The sequence below is a fragment of the Cnephaeus nilssonii genome, assembly GCF_951640355.1.
Source record: "Cnephaeus nilssonii genome assembly, chromosome: 10".
NCBI classification, from domain to species: Eukaryota; Metazoa; Chordata; class Mammalia; order Chiroptera; family Vespertilionidae; genus Cnephaeus; species Cnephaeus nilssonii.
The window spans coordinates 76,390,066-76,414,534 of NC_137081.1; the positions used below are offsets into that span (position 1 = coordinate 76,390,066).

At 44.8% G+C, this 24,469-nt stretch overlaps 1 protein-coding gene and 1 pseudogene across 3 annotated transcripts in view; one reads left to right on the top strand and one right to left on the bottom strand.

Annotated features, from left to right (window-relative positions):
• ZRANB3 (zinc finger RANBP2-type containing 3) overlaps positions 1–11,576 on the top strand; it is a 199,526-nt gene extending 187,950 nt beyond the window's left edge. Inside the window, exons 18-21 of one of the 2 annotated variants that reach the window (XM_079781908.1) lie at positions 3,897–4,007; positions 5,014–5,416; positions 8,778–8,909; positions 10,777–11,576. In XM_079781908.1, the coding sequence (XP_079638034.1) occupies positions 3,897–4,007; positions 5,014–5,416; positions 8,778–8,909; positions 10,777–10,875 (745 nt within the window). In that variant the 3' untranslated portion in view covers positions 10,876–11,576. The remainder of the gene's footprint in view (positions 1–3,896; positions 4,008–5,013; positions 5,417–8,777; positions 8,910–10,776) is intronic. The other variant, XM_079781909.1, reaches the window with a different exon arrangement.
• Positions 11,577–11,686: 110 nt separating this feature from the next.
• LOC307105935 (MICOS complex subunit Mic10-like) lies at positions 11,687–12,203 on the bottom strand (annotated as a pseudogene). Its single transcript has one exon. The product of its transcript is annotated as an MICOS complex subunit Mic10-like (transcript).
• Positions 12,204–24,469: the final 12,266 nt, after the last annotated feature.

The window sequence follows — 24,469 nt, forward strand, 5'->3', positions numbered from 1 at the left end:
AAACTCAGTGGCTTAAAGCAACAGTGGTTTATCATCTTGGGGTTTTATAAGTCAAAGCCTGAGTTTCTCTGCTGGTTTCTCTGCTCTGCATTTTATAAAGCTGAGGTCAAGATGTGGGCCAGCTGGGCTCTACTGATAGTCTGGAAAGGATCCATTGCTTATTTAGGTGGTTGACAGCATTCAGTTCCTTGTGGTTGTAGGACTTAGGTTTTCTTGTTGGCTCTCAGCTGGGGGGGGGGGGGGGTCGCTCTTAGCTTCTAGAGGCTTCTTCCTAGTTCTAGCACAAGGATCCCTACATCTCAGGACAAGCAAAGTTGTGTGAACTCCTTGTGCTTGGAATTGTTCCCTATCTTAAAGTCAGCTGATTAGTAAATTTAATTTCATCTGCAAAGTCCCTTTACAGCATTACCTACATGCGTTATTGATTGGATACTGGGGACAGGAATCCTAGGGAGATGTCTTTAAAATTCTACCTACCACACAAATTAAAAAGACTATTGTAGTAGACTTGGAAAGAACAAAAGATGAGGACTTTTTATGAAGTCATTAGCAATGGGAATGGAGAAAAGAAAATGAAGAGCAGTCATTGATTAGAGAGGGAGGGCTCCAGGGAAACTGACTTAGCAGAGCATGACAATGAATTGTGTCCCCTTAGAGGGGCGGTACTTTGAGGAAGCATGCCGATCTCCCCGTGGAACCCCACTAAGTCCCAGTAAAGTGGAGTGACCATGTCTCTCTGAAGGGCAGGGCTGCGCAGCAGCGCTGAGTGGAAGTCTGTGTGCGGACGGTTAGACACTGGACGCCTTTCCCCCACTGTCCTCCCAGTTTCCTTTCTAGAGAAATGGAACCAAGGTTGGCATCAGGCTCAGAGTGTTTCCACATTCTTTACTCAACTTCCAGATCACCAGCAGCCACATTTTATTTCCTAGGCATAAGATTCATCTCTGAAAAAAAATGGAATGGCCTTAGAATAAAGACAAATAGGTACTGATTTTTAGGAGTTCCCCCCAAAAGCAATGGCTAAATCCCCAATTAGATTACCCTCCCGTGCTGTCCACCAGTTTTCAGGCTCATCCAAGCTCAGGGCCTGCAGTCAGCTTTTGAGCAGCTCACTCTTGAGTGTGAATAGAAGCCAAGGTCACCAGCCATTGTTTCAGTTCCTAAGTGAGTTCCCGTTCGGCAGAGGCAGGCCTGGTTCAGTCGGAGCCCTGTTGAGTTTAGGCTGCCAACTAGTTATCCTCCAGCCACAGCTGATCCCCAACGCAGGTGGGCACCCTGGAGCCAGCAGTGTTTTCATCGGAGTGGACCCCTTTCAGCACACTCACTCCTCTCCTTACAAAACTTGCCATCCTCTGCCGCAGCCCCATCCAGGAAGTATTAGCAGACAACGTTCTTCCTTCTCTATTTGTCAGAATTGGGATTTACCATAATCCTTTTGAGAGTTGATATACTTACATGAACTTCATACAAACCTCAGTGGAAAATTAAATATTGGTAACTCACAGCTATGTTTGAAAAGTTATCCCCTACCCCCTCCATTTGGTGTTGATTGATCTGTTCCATGGTTTCCAAAAATCTGTGCTAAAAACTCTTGTAGGAAAGGTTATTTTTAGTTCCTAAATCTCTGAATAGATTTCTCAGCATCTTTTAAAGTTACTGAATTAGGTTCCTAAGCCTTTAAATATTGAATAATACCTAAGGCAAGACTTAATATTCCCTCGCCCCTCAAAGCTATGAAGCTTTTTAGTTCATTTAGAATCCACTGAAATACTTTAGTGAATTGTTTTTATCAAGGGAATAAAATGGTTGAAGAAATGGGGGGTGGGAGGAGTTTACGAACTAAAATTAGAGAATTTTAAAGGAATTCACTATAATTCTTTATTGCTTTAAGAAAGACACACAGTAGAAATGCAAATGTATGAAAAGATAATCACCCTTACGCTTGGAGAAATGCAAACTTAAAGCTATAATGAGATACCTATCACCATTAACAGAGGGGTTTATTTTTTTAAATATTTTTATTGATTTTTAGGGAGAGGGAGAGAGAGAAACATCGATGTGAGAGTGAAACATCTATGGACTGCCTCCTACACTCCCCCTACTGGGGACTGGGGATTGAGCCTGCAACCCAGGCATGTGTCCTGACCTGGAATCGAACCAGCAACCTTTTGGTGCAAGAAGTTTTCAAATGACATACCTGGTGCTAGTGGAAGTATGAGGAAACAGGCACTCTCATTCATTGCTGGTGGGTCTGTATTTGGAACAAACTCAAATGAGAGCAATGTGTCAGAAGCTACCCAAATTTAAAGCACTAAAACTTTGACCTGGCAATTCTACTTCCTGGAATTTATTTTATATCTATTTCATGTGTAGGAAATATCATGTATAGGGATACTTATGACAGCATTGTTTGTGATAGCAGAGACTGGAACAACCAAAATGCCCATTAATCAGAGGCTGGTTAAATACATGGTTTATCCAAATAATGGAATATTGCAGCCATTTAAAACATAGGGCAATTCTGTATGTGCTGAGGAGAGATCCTGAGATGTATGGTTAGGTAAACAGAGCAAGGTGAAGACTACTGTGTATATGATGCTACCATTTGTTTTTAAAGGGAAAGAGTTAATGGGAGTGTCTCCTAGTGAGTTCAGGTTTCTTTTTGAGGTGATAAAAATGTTCTGGACTCAGGTAGTAGTGATGGCTGTACATCTGGTGAATATAGCAAAATGCACTGGATTGTAAAATTTAAAATGTTAAATTTAGTGCTATGAGTTATGTGTCTGTAAAAATACTGAGATAAATAAATAAAATATGTAACCTGTATACAGAAAAAAAACGATTTCTAAAAGGATTTGTTAAAAACTAGCAGCAGAGGTAGCTTTGGGGGGAGGTGAAAAGAATGAGAAATACACTATTGCCTATCTTTTGAATTTTGATATATGTGCAGTATGTATTACCTAATTGAAAATGAGTAAAATACTTTATAAGAAGGAAATCTATTAATTGTTAAATATGCTTTAACAACATAAAAGCAAATTTCTAAAATTTACCTACAATTGCAGAACTATTCCATTGTGATTTAAGTTTGATTTTTGTCAAGCTCCCAAATGAAGTACTCAAAAAATGAAGAAATTTATGTTTGAACTGATTTAAAAAAACAAAACCCCAAAACTATAATAGGTGTTAACTACCAGAGAAACTGGGCCATGCTAATTAGAAGGACTTAATTGGGTAATTGCATTTCACCTTCTTACATTCCCCCATCACCTTTAATTGGAATAACTTCCTCCTCACTTCCAGCCCCTACACCGTGGTGTGGGAGTGATGGTGCTGTGAATCCCACAGCAAGAGTGGCTTCACTTCAGTGGCAGTTCTGTAAACCTAGATGGGCTGATAATAACGGGATCAACCTTGAGATTAGGGAAGATGTGATTGAACCTGTTTAGCTAAAAAGAGAACCACTTTATCTGAAATGCTGGCTGATTCACTATTATAACTTATCAAGGTGATATGGAACCTAGAAGAGGAGGCCAGGAGAGGGGAAACGCTGTTAGAGATTCCCTGCACCATACCTAAGGCTGTTCGTGCGCCTGCGCTCCATCATTTCTTATCCCTGCGCCCACTCCTTTTTTCCTCTAAGTGAAAATGGGCCCGTAGAACACTGAATGACTCTTGAATTTCTTAGAAAAATAAGTCTAATGTGGAAGAAAGAGATGTGTTTCCCACCCGTGGTGACCAATATAAAGGGAGAAAACGTCATCCCCTAACTTTGGCATCACACAACCAATAGACTGGGGTCTCGCTTTTTCTCTCCTATTGCCTTTGCAAGGAGCTACATGAACAGGAAACATCTTACCGGGAGAGAACATCTACCTAACATGTCATTATTTTAGATACATAACTAAAGAAGATGTTGCTGCAGCCTCGATGGACAAGGTAAAGAATGCCGGGGGCCACGTCCGTCTGATCACCAAGGAGGCTGGGCCGCAGGACACTTCGACACAGTAAGGCCTGTTTACTAGTCGGGCACAGCAGTACTGAGACCACTCCTTTCCACTTTTGCATTCATTTTTGTAATTGTGCTTTTCCTTTGTGTGGCCACCTTACACGTTCCAAAGAGCTTTCACAATACAGTAATCCTTCAGTTCTCATAGCAACCCTGTGAGGCACATGATGGCCTCATCTTGGAAATTAGAAGCAAGAAGGTTATTTTGAGGACCCTGGGACCAGGTAGACCAAGTGAACTGCCCCAGGCCACTAAGATGCTAGGAGACCTGAGGTCAAATTGGACTCTGCCCCCTGATACTGAGCTCTTTCTTTCCTAAGACGTTTTCTTCTAATGCTTCTAATAAGCAGCGTAGAAAATAGGAAAACAGCGGTTGTAATTCCCATGTAGGACTTTTCAACATAATTGAGTAATGCACCTTTTCCTTTTATTCTAACAAATGGAGCACATGTCCTATTACGTTTCATTTCTAATTTTAATTCAGTCAGACTCTGAGTTTGCCTGTAGGAGGCACATGCTTAGCAAGTCTTCGGTTCTCACCCTGTGGACGCTGTTAGCTACTTGGCTGTCACTTTACGGATGTGACTGTTTCCAGAGGAGCCGGAGGACAGGTCCGTGGAGCCTTGGGAATGGGCTGTGTCGCAGCGAGGTGTGCAGCGTTGGGAGAGCGTTAGCTGGGATTTCACATCAGCCAGTCCTGTCCCAGCCTCAAGAGCATTTCTAACTTCTCCAGATGTTTCCAAGTCTGATTGTTTAACTTGATGATACCTAAATTCTCAAGAGATGCAGCTCATTGGTATTCAAATTAACTTTTTTAAACACACCCTTCTTTCCTGTATTTGGCATGGAATCAAGAGTACTGACTAGCTTCACTCCACATAGAATCACAGAATCTGTGGGTTCTATGTTTACTGTTTATCAGCATAGGAGTCCTGAAGCCCATTATATGACGTTAGGCTTATTTAGACTAGTGTATTTATTAGCTATGTTCTGTTCCGTTCTAGGAAGTGTCTTGAAGATGGAGCCTCTGGCCCATCGCTGACTCCCTGCCTAGCGCAAGCTGGTCTCACTGTGAAGCCTCCTGCATCCAAAGGCTACTTACAAGCTGTGGATAATGAAGGAAATCCGCTCTGCCTCCGCTGTCAGCAGCCCGCAGGCCAAACTAAGCAAGAGTGCAAAGTGAACGCTTGGGACTCACGGTTTTGCTCTCTGAACTGTCAGGAGGAGTTTTGGATTCGTTCTAATAACAATTACCTGCGAGCCAAAGTGTTCGAAATTGAACATGGTGTGTGTCAGCTGTGTCATCTGAACGCACAAGAACTCTTTTTACGTCTGAGAGACGCTCCTAAAAGTCAGCGGAAGAGTCTTCTGGACGTTACCTGGACCTCCAAGCTCCCTCTAGAACAGGTAAGTCATCGTTGTGTGGCAGACAGAAGGCAGCGTTGTGCTGAGGGATGGAGACTGACTTGCTCTCCTTTTAACTTTTTATATGGGAAATCTTGAATATATACACAAAAGTAGAGAGAATGATGAGCCCATAACCCATCACCCAACTTTAACAGTTATCGACATTTTTGCCTTAATTTTCATCTGTCCCTTACCTCAGTTCTTTTTTTCTCTTGGAATTATTATTATTTTTTTAAAAATATATATATTTTTTTATTGATTTTTTTACAGAGAGGAAGGGAGAGGGACAGAGAGCTAGAAACATCGATGAGAGAGAAACACCGATCAGCTGCCCCCCGCACACCCCCCACTGGGGACGTGCCGGCAACCAAGGCACACGGCCCTGACCGGAATCGAACCCGGGACCCCCGAGTCCGCAGGTCGACGCTCCATCCACTGAGTCAAACTGGTCCCGGCTCTCTTGGAATTATTTTAAAGCAAATTCCAGATAGCACTTCATTTCATCCTTAAATATTTTCGTTATGTATCTCTCATAGACAAAGACTTCCTTCTTTCCCATCCTCCTTCCCTCCCTCTCTTTTTCTGTCTGTCTTGGAAATTTAATCCCATCCCCCCAATAACCATTATCACACACAAAACAATGGTAATTTCTTGATTACAGTAAGTCTATGTTTGGTTTCCCACCCAGATTGTCTCAAAAATACCTTTTTACGGTTGCCTTGTTCAGATTAGATCAAAATATGCCCACACATGGCAGTTAGTCATGCCTCTTATGGTCTCTTTAATCTGTTTTGCCCCTTTCTTTTTTTTACACTATTGATTGCTGAGGAAACTGGATCATTTGCCTATAGGATTTCCCACATTCTGGATGTGTCTCCCTATATTCTCATGGTATTATCTGACATGTTTCTCTACCCCCCTGATTTCCAGAATAATGGTTATAAGATATAGAGGCTTAATTAGATTTTCGTTAAATTATTTGGGGAAGAGACCTTAACAGATGGTACATTGCATCAAGAAACACCTATGAGGGCCCTAGCCGGTTTGGCTCAGTGGATGGAGTGTCAGCCTATAGACCGAAGGATCCCGGGTCCGATTCCAAAAGAAAGAAAAAAGAAGAAGCACCTATGGGGAAACCTCATACTGTTTTCCACAGTGGCTGTACCAATTTACACTCCCACCAGCAGTGTACAGGGTGTCCTTTTTCTTCACATCCCCAATAAATTAAAAAAAAACAACAATGGTCCAGTTGCTCTACTTTTCATGATGTTAATATTGAATGACAAAGGGCAAACAGATAAAATGCAGTTCATTGCAATGAGAAGGAAACATGTTCATCTGTTGTAAAATACGATTTTAGCAGAGCAATTTATGACAAAATGTTATCTTTAGACTTTTCAATATTTGCTTTGATTCCCAAAACTCAGTTGGATTTCTAATGCTGTGATCTAATCAGTTCTAAACTTCAAACTAAAGCAAAATGTATAATTTTATAGTGAGCTGAGTTTTTGTTGTTAATCCTCAACTGAGGATATCTTTTTCATTAATTTTTAGAGAGAGTGAAAAGGAGGGAGGGAGGGGGAGAGAGAGAGACAACCATCGATGTGAGAAACACACATCGATTGGTTGCCTCCTGCACACGCCCTTCAGGGCCAGGGATTGAACCTGCAACCCAGGTACGTGCCCTTGACCAGGAATTGAACCCATGACCCTTCAGTGTGCAGGCTGATGCTCTGATCACTGAGCCACCCCAGCCAGGGCAGTGAGCTTAATTTTTTAAAAAATCACTCCTGAGCCACTCTCTGCCCACTAAAATATTGTCAAATCATATATTTTTATTTATCTATTATTGCTGAATTATGTCAGAATTCATTAATAAGCATTTCTGCAAAGATGAATTCGCATGACTTTGAGAACTAGGGAGATACACTGTTTTTTAAATGGTGTCCTGAGTTCCTGAAATATCCTTTGGTCAATGGGTGAGGGACATATAGCACCCATCCCCGGGTGTCACCGGAGTCGTTGCTGCCTGCCGCCTCCATGAGCAGGCTGCCAGGAGACACACGTGGCCAGACTTGCGGACATCCTGGAAGCGGCCTGTCCACGAAGCAGCGTAGTGACTCCCCGTAGTGACTCCCAAAACAAAAGTGCTCAGAGGACAGGGAGCACCACAGGCTCGGTTCTGGGAGGACCACTCAGAGAGGGGTGACTCTTTGGACAGGTGAATTTAGGATGTTGAAGATGTCCCCACGTGATTTGCCAATTACTAGGGAGAATAAACACCTTCTAGACCATAGAGTCTGTCAGAGTAGAGACTGTTCAGAGCAAAAGAATTGGTTACAAAAGGCAGAACCAAAATGGCTCTTTTTCCTAAGAATGCGCCATTTGCTCGATGCATCAGACTTCTATTTGTAGTTGCTTCCACAGTGCCAGCCACAGCTGGACAAAGCTTCCGCTCCAACTCGCTGCCACTTGGGGTGCCTCTGAGGCTGGGCACTGCCTACCGGGCCCTGTGCCCACACAGGTCTGCAGCTTTTCTTGAAAGTGCTTTAGAACTGCATCACAGGTTCCCATGGCTGGCAGCCAGGAAGTTGATTACAACTTCTTCCTTGTTCAAGACCGAGAAAATAAAAACAACCTTCACACTGATCTTTGTGATATTTAAACAACTGCACAGCTGTGCTGTGAGCTGGTTTTACTACCTTAGGTAAAATGTTACAATACATCCCGTTTGAATGTAGGTCATCATTGTTTAAATATTAAGTGTGTGTATGTGGACTAGCCTAAATCATCCCTGCTTTAAGTGGACATCTTTGTTTATTCAAAATATGCAACTTATAGAGGTTGTTCTAGAAATATACCAGTCCTTGTAAACTAGCAGATTCCCAGGTGACTAGCATGGGAGTTCCAGGTTATAGCTATTAATATTAAACTGTCATTGGTATAGTAATAAATGCATTTAGGTTAACAATTAAAGATTGTTTAAGTCAGTAGTAATATTCAGAAGTTTTAAGTTTTTAATCTGTTCTTAATCTTTTCTGTTTTGTTTTAGTGACTGTATAAACTAGCTCAAAAGTGAAAAAACAACTAGTTTTTCCCAGTCTGTCAGGAGTCTTGGTATTTCTACTTGCTTATAATTTTTTCTCAAAATGGGTTAGGTAAGGGAAAAAGAACTTTTCAGAAACATTTTATTGTTTTCAAATTGCTAACCTAGATGCTTTTTCCTATTCACAAACGCTATAAAGAGCCATCCTAATGTATTTTTCCCCTGATTCTGCTGTGTAAACATGATCGCACAATGCAAAGCCCACAGTTCCCGCAGTGTATGTACAAAAGTGCTGATCCTGGGTTCTGGTTGCAGCTTAACGAGATGGTCAGAGCCCCCGGGGAAGGGCACTTCTGGCAGGTGGACCACATCCGGCCGGTGTTCGGAGGCGGAGGACAGTGCTCCCTGGACAACCTGCAGACCCTCTGCACAGTCTGTCACAGAGAGGTCAGTACGCGCCCCGCTCATCCCACCCGTCCCAGGCAGCAGTGACATCGTGCCTGCAGGCGTGGAGAGGACTGGTGCATCTACGTCCTGGGCTGGGATCCAAGATACATTTTATTTCTTTCATCACCTAACACTTGTGTTTCCTCTCGAGGCCTAGGTCTCAGTCACAGATGGGAGAGAAGCTGCTTGCCTTCTGATTCATCCCAGGACCCGGAAATTTCCCCACCGCCTAGCAGAAAAGAAATACAATGTAGTTTGCCTAGTCTTGAAGAGACCCAGACCTTCAAACTAGAAGTTCGGTGAATTGGGGCAGTGACATATGTTTGCATGTGCAGCTAAGGATGTCCTGAAATGTCTAAGAACTTTAATAAATTATCTCTAGGACCAACTCAGTTCAATATGCAAACATTGCACTCTTGGCCAAAGTATAAAACCTGTTAACCTTGGCACAATTAATTACTTGTTGCTTAAAACGAGAGGGGGAAAATGACACAGTATTTGTTTATCAACTAGGATGAATTTTTAACAGGCCGTCAGCAAAAGGAAGTCAGGCCTACCTGTTGAGATAAACTTAGAAAGACACATTTATTCAGTATGAAACTTTGCATCTGACTTATTTTTTCCCTTTGGCAGATTTAAGCATTTTCTCACATTCCCATAAGCATTCACAATGTTATTGTCTAAAATGGCTACACATGATTCTGTTGAATAGATCTCTACCTTAGTGTATTTAGCATTCCTATACTAATGCACATTGAAGTTATTTACATTCTTTTTTGTTCTTATACATATTGTTGCCACGCACTTTATTGTTTTTGAGGTCATTCCTTAAGATAGATTCTCAGATCTAAAATATCCCTGAGTCATGTGTTTGGATATTTTTGAGGCTGCTGTTTTTATCTCCAAGCTGTTTCCCCGAAGGTTATACTGTTAGGCCCCTCCCAGCCCGTCAGGGAAGAGAGTGCCCATCTGACTGCATGGATTGTGCCCGGGCAGTGGGGGAAGAGGCCTGCCCCAGTTTGTTTGCTAAAAGTCCTAATGGTTTTTAAAATGCTAATCAATTGTATTTACAGCTTTGAGATCTGTTCAATCCTTTGACAATGTTCCTATTATATGAGCGTTTTCTTAGCCTTTTAATGTTTTAGAGTCCTCTCCTCAGAAACATAACTTTACACAAATGGGGATTGTTCTGTTTGTTCTTCATTTGAACCCTCTTTGCTTTCCACACCCTTCCACCTGGGTCACTTCACACGCGCATGGACTCCAATGGGGATGGGGGGAAGCCGTTCGATTTCTCCAACGTGCAAATTAGTAGCATACTTAAGACTAATAAGAGAATTAAGACACAGCAAAGCAAAATGCTGCCCCTTCTGTGGTCACTTTTTCGGGTTCTCATGAGAAGTCTTATTTGCGGGACTGGCAAAACAATCCATTTCTTGTCTATCCCATTTTGTTTTCCGCATTGGTTTGGCTGCTGGGTTGGGAATGACGAAGGGGCAGGCCTTGTGCACACTGCACTCTGGGAAATCCCGAGATGGCCTAAAACTCCCACTTGGACAAGGAGAATCATGGCCTCCTCCCCAAGACTTAAGGGAGGGATGCCCGGATCTCACTGGGTAGCATCCCCCCAAACTCTGTGTTTTCTCCTCAGCACCTGGTCCTAAGTGAACCCCGGACCTCGGCCCTCAGCAGAGCTGCTCGGGTTCACTGCTGGTAGTTTGGTGATGTCCCTAATGGCTAAACACTGGGCGTGGGTGTGGCAGTCATGTAGGTGTTTCCAGACTAACAGAATACGAAGAGTAGTTGAGTTTCTGTAGCCAGTACTTTTCTCCCCACATGTGAACACATTCATGTCTTTAACTTTTAGAGAACTGCCAGGCAAGCCAAGGAAAGAAGCCAGGTGAGGAGACAGTCTCTGGCGGCAAAGCATGGATCCGACATCACGCGGTTCTTGGTGAAGAAATGAAGTTTAACAAACTTGGAATGGATGACAGATGGCTTACATGTGGAGGAATTTAACTCATTTTTTTTCATGTTTGTCTAATATTTTAAGAGTGAAATTTTTCAGAAAGTCAAGAATTCAGCTTCCCTTTTCATATTAAATGCTTTTAGCGTTCAATACCTTTTTAAAGTACCTAACAGAAATCCTGAGATGCAGTACTATTTCTGTGACCTTGATTTCATGCAGACTCTCAATTGTGTTTCAGTAAGGTTTTGTTAAGCTCTGATTTCCTACTACTACCTTAATCATGGTGTTATGCATGGGTTGTACTTAAAAAATATATTCTCAATTACTTGCAAAATGCTGCTGGATTGGGATTGTTTCAGGACTGCTGAGCGTATAGAATGGGGCATGGCAAGACCATAAGGGAAGTTTTGGGAGCAAATCCTCATTATTCAGGAATCCTGGGCAAAGCGTGACCAGCCTGCTTAGTATGCAAGAGAGACTCGTGTTCACTAAATGCCTCCAAAATGGGCTTGGGGTACACGTTTTGAGTGTTTTCTTTTTTATTTCTTAGCCAGTTGTCTTTATTAAAATGATGTTTTAAAAAAACTAATTGGACCTATAGTGTTTGTGGACAAATCAGGGGTTCTGGGTAAAGTAATTGTTAAATATATTAAAAAACTGAAAAAATAAAATATAAAATGTCACTTAAACTTCAATTTTCAGTTAGCTGTTTTTTGTTTTGGGGGTTTGTTTGTGTTTGTTTGTTTTTGCCTATTTTTGTTTAATATATTTCTTTTAAGACCACCTCCTTGCAATTTCCAGAGAGAAACTACAAAACAGGAAACAGACTTGGCTTCAAATACATAAACAGTGTGCTGGCGTTTAAAGCACTGCTGGTAACATTGACACAGAAGAATGTCAGCTTACTCCGGGCACTTCAGTGTTCCTGAGGAATAAACATGACTTCTCTTCTCCGCCCACTGAGATATTCTCAGGTGTAAGTCACGCTCTGCTCTTTGACATATTTTCCACGTAGAAGATACGGAGCCTGGAAATCATGCTGGCAGTTGGAGGAGGCCATTCCCAATCCCATGCCAGAACCAAAGGCTAGTGGCCACATCTCCCTTTAAAGAAGGTAAGTGAGAAAACAAGTCTTAATCCAAACCAGTACCTATCTTGACGACCGTATCGGCCAAGCACCGGTCCCACTTCCTGCCGAGCTCTGAATCCGACATGTTTCCCACCGGAGCTCGGCTCTCCCCAGCCTGGCCCCGTGCTCTGACTCCAGGCAAAGCTGGTTTGCCTTCAGGCATTAAAGCTAGGCTTACTGTCAAAGCACCTTAGTCCCCCAGTTACCACTTCTTGTTTTTAAAATCCTGTCTTACTGAAAGGTACCTATTTTAAAAGGAGTGATGATGATAAAACACTTTATATTAAAGCATGATCTGATTGAGATATATGTTAAAAAATAAAATGTAATTGATATAAAAAAGTAAAAGGGTGGTAATGAAACAAAAGCAGAGCACAGTCCTGTAATATGTCAGAATCATGAAAGCGAAGAGTTGGAACTACACAAAACACAGGTTCGAGGACGAAGTACACCACAAAGACTGTGTATAAATTCCGTATCGATATGACCTCATCAGTTTGAGACTTTCCAATTTTAATTAATAGCAGATGTTTCACAATGCAGAGCACTAGTTTTTAGAAAGATTATACACTCATGAATTTTTTTTTGTAGAGTTCTCATTAAGTTTATAACTATTTTGCTGTATAAGATCAAATAGTGTTGTTTATTATACAAGTTAGGTTGGGCTTTCTTTGGCCTTTTTTCTGCTTTGCTGGTCAAGCTCTTTGCAGCTTTCTGCCTCATTGCCAGAGTAACCCAGGATTCCTCACGGCTGAGGGCTAAGAAGTCTTCACACTGTTTTTCCTCCAGCAGCGAGTGTTTGCAAGTGAGAGTTTGGTGTAAGTAGGTCAGGTTTGAGTGGAGCTTGCTCTTTAGATCAAATTAAGTTGGTAATTCTAGGGAGAACATTCTCAGATGGAGGAATGGGTGATGGTTTCAGGTGAAATGACCCATGAAGGTGGTCTCTCTCTTTGCCAGATTTCAAAACCCCAACTAAAAACACTGAGAGCATCAAAAAGAATAGAATGCAAATAAATTTAACCATGGAGGTAAAAGATCTGTACACTGAGACTACAAGACTTTAATGAAAGAAATTGAAGAAGACACAAATAAATGGAAAATATTTTGTGTTCACGGACCTGAATAATTAATATTGTTAAAATATCCATATTACCCAAAGTAATCTACAGATTTCATGCAATCCTTATCAAAATTCCAATGACATTTCTCATAGAAATAGAAAAAAATCCTAAAATTTGTATGAAACTACAAAAGACCCTCAAATAGCCAAAGCAATCTTGAGAAAGAAGAACAAAGCTGGAGACATGATGCTTCCTGCTTTCCAACTGTAGTACAGAGCTATAATAATCAAACATTATGGTATTGGCATAGAAACTGACACATAGGCCAATGGAACAGACTAGAGAGCCCATCCTACCTAATAATGGATAAATATGCAAATTGACCATACCTCCGACAAGCCACACCCACCATCCAATCAGAGCGAGTATGCAAATTAACCCAAACCAAGATGGCTACAGCCACAGAGAGCAAGGTTTCCTAGGTAACAGAGGAAGCCAAGCTTTCCGCCTGCCCTTGCCAGGCCTAAGCCTCCACTCAAGCTACAAAGTTTCAATTATAGAAGGTAAACAAATTCAAACAAATGGCAGCAGAATGGAGCTTGAGAGAGCAGGCCAGGGTTGCCGCCGGCAACAGGGGAAGCAAAGCTTTCCACACACCCTGACCGGGCCCACCCGCTTAAGGCAACAAAGTTTCAATTATAACCCCAACACAAATGGCTGCGGGCCTCGGAGAGAGCCCCAGGCTTGGCTCCGCTCCAGGCTACAAAGTTTCAATTATAGAAGGAAAATAAATTCCAGATACCAGGGCCTCCGCTTGGGTTGCCAGGGGGCGTGGCCGGCCTGCAAACCACCACAGGCCCCTCGCTCAGGCCGCCCCACACCCCAAGGGAACCCCCACCTGATCCGGGACACCCTTCAGGGCAAACCAGCTGGCCCCCACCCCTGTACCAGGCCTCTATCCTATCTAATAAAAGAGTAATATACAGATTGATCATCACTACAACACACAATATAGCTGCCCCCCTGTGGTCAAAGATCCTGCCCCCATGTGGACACAAGATGGCCACCACAAGATGGCCAGCAGGAGAGGGCAGTTGGGAGGCACCCAGCCTGCAAGGGAGGGCAGTTGAGAAGGACCAGGCCTGCAAGGGAGGGCAGTTGGAGGTGATCAACCCTGCAGGAGAGGGCAGTTAGGGGTGATCAGGCCGGCAGAGGAGGGAAGTTGGGGGCAAACAGGCTGGCAGCAGAGTGGTTAGGGGGTGATCAGGCTGGCAGGCAGAAGCGGTTAGGGGCAATCAGGAAGGCAGGCAGGCAAGCAGTTGGGAGCCAGCAGCCCTGGATTGTGAGAGGGATGTCCGACTGCCCTCGAGGGGTCCCATAGTGGAGAGGGTACAGGCTGGACTGAGGGACAACCCCCCTCAGTGCATGAATTCCGTGCACCGGGCCTCTAGTCTATAATAATAAAGGCGTAATATGCTAATTAGACCAGACATCCTTCCGGATGACCTTCCAGATGAAGCCAGGCTGCAAGGGAAGCCTGGGTCCCGGGTGCCTGCTGGCAGCTGGAAGGAAGCACGGGTCCTGAGTGCCAGAGGGAAGCCGGTGCCAGCAGCTGGGGGAAGGAAGGCCTACTCTTGCACGAATTTTGTGCATTGGGCCTCTAGTGCATATATAAGTTTCAACAAAAGAGATAAGACTATATAATAGGAAAAGGATAGTCTCTTCAATAAATGGTGTTGGGAAAACTAGATAACCACATGCAAAAGAATGAAACTGGATCCCTATTTTACACCATACGTATAAATCAACTCAAAATGGACTAAAGACTTGAACATAAGACCTGAATGCATACAACTCCTAGAAGAAAACAGGGGCAAGCTCCTTGACATCTGCCTTGGCTGCAATTTTTTGGATCCAATAATAAAAGCAAAAATAGCCCGGTGTGGCTCAGTGGTTGAACGTCAACCTATGAACCAGGAGGTCACAGTTTGATTCCTGGTCAGGGCACATGCCTGGGTCGTGGGCTCGATCCCCAGTGTGTTGTGTGCAGGAGACAGCCAATCAATGATTCTCTTTCATCAGTGATGTTTCTATTTCCCTCTCCCTTTCTCTCTGAAATAAATAAAAATATATTTTTTAAAAAAGCAAAAATAAACAAGTTGAACTACATCAAATTAAAAAGCTGCACAGTAAAGGAAATCATCAACAAAAGTAAAAAAAAACAACAACAAAAAACCCTCCTCAATGGGAGAGAATATTGGCAAACCACATATCCAATAAGAGATTAGTATCCAATATAAATAAGAAACTCATACAACTCCATAGCAAAAAAGAATCACTAAGCACCATGGAAATGCAACTCAACCACAATGAGATATCATCTCACTCCTGTTATAGGGACCATTATAAAAAAAAGACACAAGCCTGGCTGGAGTTGCTCAGTTGGTTGATCACCATCCTGTGCTCCAAAAGGTTGCAGGTTCAATTCCTGGTCAGGACACATACCTGGGTTGCAGGTTCAAGCCTCAGTCAAGGCAAATACAGAGGACAACCAATTGATGTTTCTCACATCTATGTTTCTCTCCTCTTTCTCTCTTTCTCATTCTTCTCTCTTCCTCTAAGCATGTCCTCAAGTGAGGATTAAAAAATTTTTTTTAAAGAAACATGAGATGGCAAATGCTGGTGAGAATGTGGAGAAAAGGGGACCCTTGTACACTGTTGGTGGGAATGTACTTTGGTACAGCCGCTATGGAAAACTAGAGACCCAGTGCACGAAATACGTGCATGGGGGGATGAGTCCCTCAGCCCGGCCTGCACCCTCTCCAATCTGGGACCCCTTGGGGGATGTCTGACTGCCTCTAGCAATCCAGGACCGCTGTCTCCTAACCTGCCTGCCTGCCTCATCGCCCCTAACCCCTCTGCTTGCCTGCCTGATTGATTGCCTCTAACCACCTCTGCCTGCCTGCCTGATCACCCCTAACTGCTCCCCTATTGGCCTGATCGCCCCTAACTGCTCTCCTGCTGGCCTGATCACCCCTAACCGCCTCTGCCTCACCCCACACTCAGGACCCAGGATTCCCTCCTCTGGCCGGTCACAGGCACCCAGGACCCAGGCCAGCTTCGCCCAGGCCGGCCGCAGCCTCGGGACCGTGGGTGGGCAGCTTCACCCTGGCCGCAGCTGTAGGTGCCCAGGACCATGGGGCAGGCAGCTTGTCTCTCTCCCGGGCCGCAGCCTGGCTGGTCCCCATTCCTCTCTCCCCAGTGTTGAGTGTCTGAGCCATTATGGCATGATGGCGTGAGGGCATGATGACTATTTGCATATTAGCTTTTTATTATATAGGACTAGAGGCCCAGTGCATGAAATTCATGCATGGGGGGGGTCCCTCAGCCCAGCCTGCACCCTCTCCAATCTGGGACCCCTCGGGGGATGTCCGACTGCCAATGTAATAAAGAGGGAATCCCCCAGTCCCCTCAGCCGGAGACTGGGGGACTGGGGGACTGGGCGCCACCATCTTGTGACTGGCAGTTGGACATCCCTCTCACAATCTGGGACTGCTGGCTCCTAACCACTCACCTGCCTGCTTGCCTGATTGCCCCTAACCACTCTGCCTGCCAGCCTGATAGTCCCCTAACTGTTCCCCTGACAGCCTGATTGATCCCTAACTGCTCCCCTGCCGGCATGATCGTCCCCAACTGCCCTCCCCTGCCGGCCTGATCACCTCCAACTGCCCTCCCCTGCCAGCCTGATCACCTCCAACTGCCCTCCTCTACTGACCTAATCACCCCCAACTGCCTTCCCCTGCGAGGCTGAGGGGAGTGGGGGACTGAGGCTGGATGCTGCAGCAACTGGGTGAGGCAGGGCTGAGGGGACTGGGGGTCTCCGGCTGGATGAGGCGGGGCTGAGGAGACTGGGGACTGAGGCTGGATGAGGTGGTGTTGAGGGGACTGGGCGATGCCATCTAGTGGCTGTGGGCACCATCATCTTGTGAGGGCATGGCAGTCAATTAGCATATCCCCTCTTTATTAGATAGGATAGTATGGTGACCTCAAGAAGTTAAAAATAGAACTATCTTGTGATCCAGCAATCTCACTTCCAGGTATATATCTATAGGAAAACAAAACCATTATCTCAAAGCGATATCTCTACTCCCATGTTCATTGCAGCATTATTCACAAGAGCTAAGGTATGAAAACAACCTACGTGTGTGTCAACGAATGAACGAATAAAGAAAACATAGCACCCTGGCCAGGTAGCTCAGTTGGTTAAAGTGTTGTCCCAATATGCCAAGGTTGCGGGTTTGATCCCCAGTCAGGGCACATACAAGAAGCAACTAATGAAAGCATAATAATAGACAAATATGCAAATTGACCGTACCTTCGCTATGCCCGCGATTGGCCAGGAGGCGCGGGGGGGTGTGACTCGGGGTGGCCGGGGTGGCTGATTGGGCCGGCGGGACGCTGAGCTCGCATCGCCAGCGGCGGCTCGAGCTCAGCGTCTGCGCCATGGCTGTGCTGCGGCACAGAGGGGGCCTCTGGGGCAGTGAGCTCACATCCCACCGCGGACCATCAAAAGCGGGGGAGCTGGGTGCCTGTCCGCTGGTGCACCAGGCCTTTCAGAAGCCTTTGCCGCGCTGGAGGCTTCTGAAAGGCCTGGTGCACCAGCGGACAGGCACCCAGCTCCACCGTGATCAAAAGCGAAAGCGTGTAGGGGACCCTACACGTGCATGATTCAATCATGCACTGGGCCTCTAGTGAAAGCATAAAGTGGAACAACAGATCAATGTTTCTCTCTCTCCCTCCCTCCCTCTCCCTCTCCCTACCCCTCTTCCTCTCCCTCTCTAAGAATCAATAAAAAAGAAAACATAGTCGATGTATACAGTGGAATATTTTTCAGCTTTAAAAAAGAAGGAAATCCTGCAATTTGTGACAACATGAACCTGGAGAGCATCATCCTAGGTGACATGAGCCAAATAAAGACAAATGCTACATGGCATCACATGTTGAATCTTTTTTAAAATGTTGAACTCCTAGAAATAGAGAGTAGAAAAGTCGTCACCAGGGACTGGGAGGTGAGGGAATAGGGAGAGTTTAATAAAAAGGTACAAACTTTCAGTTATGAGATGAATAAGATCTGAGGATCTAACACATGACATGGTGACTACAGGTGATAACATGTATTGTACAGTTGATATTTGCTAAGAGAGTGGAACACATGTTCTCCCCCCACCAAGAAGATAAATAGGTGAGGTGATGAAAGTGTTACTTAACTAGACGGTGGTTATTCTATCAGTGTACCAAATGACCACATTGTGCACATTAAACACCATACAATTTTATCTGTCAATTAGACCTCAATAAAGCTGGAAAGAAAAACACTCTAAGGAACAATGAGCATTGGCCACACAGGTTCTTGACCTACTTTACTTGTGGGGCACACTGAGGCGGAGCATTCTGGGACTGAAAATAAAGGTAGCCGGAGATCGATAATAGCAAAGACCTCACAAGGTAAACACTGCGGGGACGCCGAGGGAGGCTGTCCTTCGTCCTCACAGTCTGAAAGAAGCTGCCCCCGGTGGGTTGCAAGTGGGAAGTTCCCTAGAGGGCACGCGAGGTGTCGGGAGGGGACCCTGCACCCTGCCTGCAGGAAGGAGCGCAGAGCCGCCCACCCCCACCCCCACCCCCTGGAAGAACATAGCAGCTACCACATAGGAAAGGAGACAAGTGCAAGACCAAGGGGCTGGCGGCATGCAGGAGGCGGCCCTGAAAACACTCCGCAGGTACAGACAGAAGAGGAAGGGCGCTGGGCCCAGGGAACAGAGCAGAACACGGATCGCCAGGGACGAAGCAGTTTGCAGTTTGGAGCTGGGAGGAGATGCCTGCGCTGGGAGACATGGTGGTGTCCTGAGGCCGTGCCCGCACCCCGCCCCCTCCCGCTGCGGAGTTGGGCCTTTTGGAGCTGGTGGGAGGACTTCCTGGGCAGGTGGCTCAGCGCCCAAACCATGCCTGTCCTTCCTTCCTGCTCGGCCCCTGAGTGACACTGATCTCCAGAAACGCTGATGACCGATAAAGCTGCTTTAGCAGCCCCAGGGCCCTAGGGAAGAGAACATTTGGAATTTCTAAGGAAACCCACTCGGCCACTCGGCATTGATCACATTCGAAGGTACATTTCTTGGGGAGACTTTCCTGTGACAACTAAATACCGTTTTACATTTTCTGAACTGCTGATGGGAAAAGCAGTTTCTGCCCGCATGTCTTACTAATACATCTTCAGATTCTTGAGCGAAACACTTAAAGTGTCGTTTCTGTGGAAATAAAAGCATGAACCACTTTAAATTATATGTCTAAGCAGTCAACATTCTTGAGCTCTTCAGAGTGAAGTGGGAAAATTGTATTTACTTAAGGGATACAGAGCCATGAATACCAAACATCAAGAATAGGTTGTGGAAATAGTATCCCACTTGCTGTTGCATGTTATTAGCCTGTCTCTCATTCTACCTTTTATTCTTTTAAACTGGAAAATTGTGAGCTCCTATTCAATGCCCAGATCTATCTGAATAACCAACCCCCCGAAAAATGCCCCATCTCCTCTCGTTTGTCAGTTGCCTTTTGCTGGCAAGGGTGTTTTGCCGCCCTGGTTGTGTTTCTATTGGTTGGTTCCCATTGCCTACCGAGAAAGGCCAGAGGTTGGAATTCACTCTGGTTCCGGCTGCTGCACCTGCGTTAACAGTCTTCTCCCAGCTCTGAAATACTGCGTGGCTCTGTCTCATTAGAGATGCTGTTTGTTTGTTTGTTTTCTAGAAACTGGCAGATGGAACATCTTAAAAATATTGTTAATTCTGCATTTCCTATAAAGGGTACATATTTCATAGTCTTTCTGTTCTTCTGCATCTGCCTTCTCTCCACCAGAGTTCACTGAATTACAGAAACCCCAAACATCGTTCCGTGTGACAGCTAAGGTCTTTTTAAGAAAGATCTTCACACGGTTTTGACTTAACCCATAAAATGAACTTTAAAAAAACAAACAAAAAACTAACACAATCGCTTTCCTGGCCGTCGCAAGTGCTGAGCACATACACTTTACACACACAGTGTAGGTAGCCACGCCACACAGCCACCTCGGCTGTAACTCCAGATTGCGCACTCCCCCTTTAGAGCCACCTGTGCAACCCTGCAAACCGTCCTACCCACTTTCCACCCAGCATGGCTTCTCCGTGCTGTGTCTCAGCTGGTGCCTCCGCTGCCATCAAATGGGCGTTTACAGAGGCCTGCACGGAACCGCTCTGCGGGCGCTCTGTTGTTGGTTTGAAAGCTGCTGTTAGGGAGTTGGGGAGGGTGATTGTTAATGCCTCCCTCCACACATCAGTTGGGAAGCCGCTGAGGCATGAGCCTGAGAGTCAGAAAGATGAAATTCAGAAGATCAATTCTGAGGTTGATAGGGTAGGGAGAGCGTGGCACGGCTCTGCTCCTCAGCCAAGCTAACACTCGTGGCCCATGTCCTGGTCGGGACATGGCAGCCCCTGCAGCAAAGTAGGAGCCTGATCTAGTCTGTGAAACCCTGTCCCACAGTCCCTTGGCCTCATTGTGGGGTCGATGAGAGAAGGACTCGCAGGGCTCCTGGGCTCATAAAAGTGGCAAAGCAGAAAGCCCCAGTCTGGTAGGCAGGCTGGTCAGAGACGGGAGGGGGCAGGTGCTTTATCCTCTGTGCCGCCGCTGAAATCTCCAAGGGCCACGTTCTTCTGCCTCCTTCAGGGAGGAGGGACTAAGGGCAAAGAGAGACCAAATGTTTCCCCATTTAGCAAAACTTGAGGTGTGTGGGATAGGCGTTTCGTTTTACCACTGTGCCTTCTTTCTTACGTAGCACAATGATAAAATATGTTCCTAATGTATGTTAGCATATCCTGTCCCTGGCCTGGAAATGTATTCGCTAGTTCCTAAGCAACCCTGGGCATTGGGAGCCCTCTGCCCCCCGAAATCCACGCCTGCCCTGTCCAGCCTGCTGGCATCTCTGAGACCCATTCTTCCCCCATGCCGACAGCAGCTGTAGGTTAGAATGACTCACTTTAGGTGGTACTGACATCTCAATAGTATCAAGTCTTCCAATTCATCCTGGCCGAGTAACTCCGCTGGTTGGGGCTTCTTCCCGATATGCCAAGGTTTCGGGTTCAATCTCCAGTCAGGGCACATCCAAGAAGCAACCAATGAATGCATTAGTAAGTGGAACAGCAAATCAATGTTTCTTTCTCTCCACCCCCTCCTCTCACTTTCTCAACTCAATAAACTAAAATAAAATAAGTCTTCCAACTCATGGACACAAAATGTCTTTCTTCTTATTTATATCTTTAATTTCTTTGAGCAATGTTTGTAATTTTTAGTTGACTATTCTTTTCTTTCCTTGGTTAATTCTTTGTATTTTATTCTTTTTTACTTTATTGTAAATGGGATCGTATTTTTAATTTACTTTTCAGATTGTTCACAGTTAATGTGTAGAAATGTAACTGATTTTTATAAGTTCATTTTGTGTCCTGCAACTTCACTATACTACTTATTTTTTAGTTCTAACAGGTGTGTAGGTGTGTGTGTGTCTCTGTGTGTGTAATCTTTAGGATTTTTTATATATAAAATCATGCCATCTACAAGCAGATAATTTTAATTTTTTCCAATATGGATGCCTTTTATTTATTTTTCTTGGAATTGCTCTTGCTAGAACTTTTAATACTCTCTTGAATAGCAGTGTCAAAATTGGCATATCTCATTCCTGATCTTGGAGGAAAAGCTTTCAGTCTTTCCCCATTAAGTATGTTAGCTGTGGGCTCTTCATCTATGACCTTTTTAATACTGAAGTAGTTTCCTTCTTTTCTTAGTAGTTTCATCCTTATAATGAAAGGGTGTTGAAATTTATCAAATGATTTTTCTGCATTAATTGAGATCATGTGGTTTTTGTCCTTCATTCTGTTAATATGGTGTATTCCATCAATTGATAATTTTATGTTGAACCACCCTTGCATTTCAAGAATAAATCCCACATGGACATAGTGTATAATTATTTAATATGCTGAGGAATTGGGCTTGCTAGTATTTTGTTGAGAATTTTTGCATCAATTTGCAACATTATACCTTAAGGAAGTAGAAAAGGAAGAGCAAATGAAGCTCAAAGTCAGAAGATAGGAAATAATAAAAGCAGAGTGGAAATAAACAAAATGGAGAATAAAAAGTCAATTAAAAAGTAATGAGCAGAAGAGATGGTTCTTTGAAAAGATCAACAAAATTGACAAATATTTAGCTAGACTCACTAAAGAAATAAAATCAGAAATGAGAGAGAAGTTACAACAGATACCACAGAATTACAAAGGATTATAAAATTTGATGGGCGAAAGGCTATATGCCACCAAATTGGACAAGCTGGGAAAAGTGGACAGATTCTTAGAAGCCTACAACTTACTAGACGGTATCATGAAGAATTAGAAAACCTGAGTAGACCAATCACTAGTAAGGAAATTGAAACAGCAATAAAAAACAAAAACAAAAACAAAAAAACCTCCTTTCCCCCCCAAAAAAAGCCCAGGACCAGACTTCACGGGTTCATTCTACCAAACGTTCAAAGAAGACTGCACACGCCGTGATTTCATTTCCGTGGTCAGAGACGTGCCCCACCTGGGAGGCAGAGGAAGGCCTGTGGCCAAGGCGGGGCCGGAGGGGCCTCTACAGGCTCAGTAATGTCCTCTTCCTAAAGCCAGGTTGCAAGTCACAGGTAATAATTAACATTCTTTGTACCTTCAAACATATACATACTTGGAAATCGGAAATATTTTATAGTAAAAATGGCATAGCCCTGGCCAGGTGGCTCGGTTGGAGCTTCGTCCCATACACCAAAGGTTGTGGGTTCGATTCCCTGTCAGGGCATATACCTAGGTTGCTGGTTCGATCCCTGGTCGGGGCACATACAGGAGGCAACTGATCGATGTTTCTCTCTCACATCGATGATCTATCTCTCTCTACCCCCCTTCCTCACTCTCTAAAATCTATTTTTAAAAAACCATATCCTGGCATATAGCTCAGGACCAAAAGTAACTGTACTTTTGTATCGACTCTTCCACTTGTTCATTGAACAGTTAGATGTAGTTAGATGTAGGGTTTGATGGGTGAAAGAAAGATGGAGTGGTGCCCAGGAGATCCAAGGAGCTGGCCTGTGTGTTGCACAGTGTACTGTGACATTGTGGCCCCCTCTGTGCTAACCTGAAGCCATTCCTTAGATTAACTGGCAGAAAGGCTGTGAAGGATGGGTAAATGTATTTGGGGGTGGCTTTTGGGAGAGGGGGAGTGTATAAGGCCTGACCAGTTCAGAGAGATGGGTGGGATTCCCAACTAGCAGGATTTCAGACAAGGCTCCGCCCACTGCTGAAAGTCAGCCCCGAATCTTAGGAATTCTATGGCAAATCCAAGGCAGACATCATCTCCTCCCCTTGCCCCTGGAAGAGCTGCTAACCCTGTTCAGGAGTCCGTGGCGGCACAGGAGTACCCCGAGGAGCATCGTGAGTTTACACTTCAGTGTGTTCTCGCTGTGTCCTGGGGTTTAAAGAGCAGAGCAGACTAATCTTGGGAAATGCCGCCTTCCTGGCTGCTGGGGGCATTATTATTTTTTAATATGTTTGTATTGATTTCAGAGAGAGGGGGAGAGAGAGAGAAACGTCGATGAGAGAGAAACATCAATGGGCTAGCTCCTGCACTCCCCCACCAGGGACTGAAGCCTGCAACCTGGGCATGTGCCTTGACCAGGAACCGAACTGGTGACCTCCTGGTGCATGGGACGGACGCTCAACCAACTGAGCCACCCGGGCCGGGCTGAGCCCATTATTTCATTGGTAACTTTTTCATCCGGCATCCTGCTCCCTTCCTCCCCAAACTGTCGCTGATCCCGAGCAGCTGTGGGCCAGCCCGTGCACTCACAGGTACGTCTTTATCAGGCACATCACTGAACAGTCTCAGGAGTCCACGGGTCTTCAAGGGAAGCCATCAAAATAACTGGGGAACAAAATAGCAATTCCAGTGTTCACCAAATGCAATTAATAAGACCCCTAGGACATCTGCTCTGTGAACTGTTCCATCGATCTGAACTCACAGCAGCCAAATGAATCACCATGGCTAATTGACATGATTTCTGTCTTCCCTGGTCATTTTTATAAATGTTTTCATTAGAAAGGGGCCTATTGTTTCTAGTAAACTTAATAGAGATGATAAATAGCAACCTAACAGCTCGGGATGTCTCCCCAAAGAGCCTTCAGTTGCTCCTCTGAGGAAGGAGGGAGCATCGATTCCGAGCCCCTGGCTCCCCTCCCAGGACAAGCCTCCGGCGCTGGGCACAGAGGGTGAGTCTCTCGGCTCATCACTGGGCTCCTGCCATGGG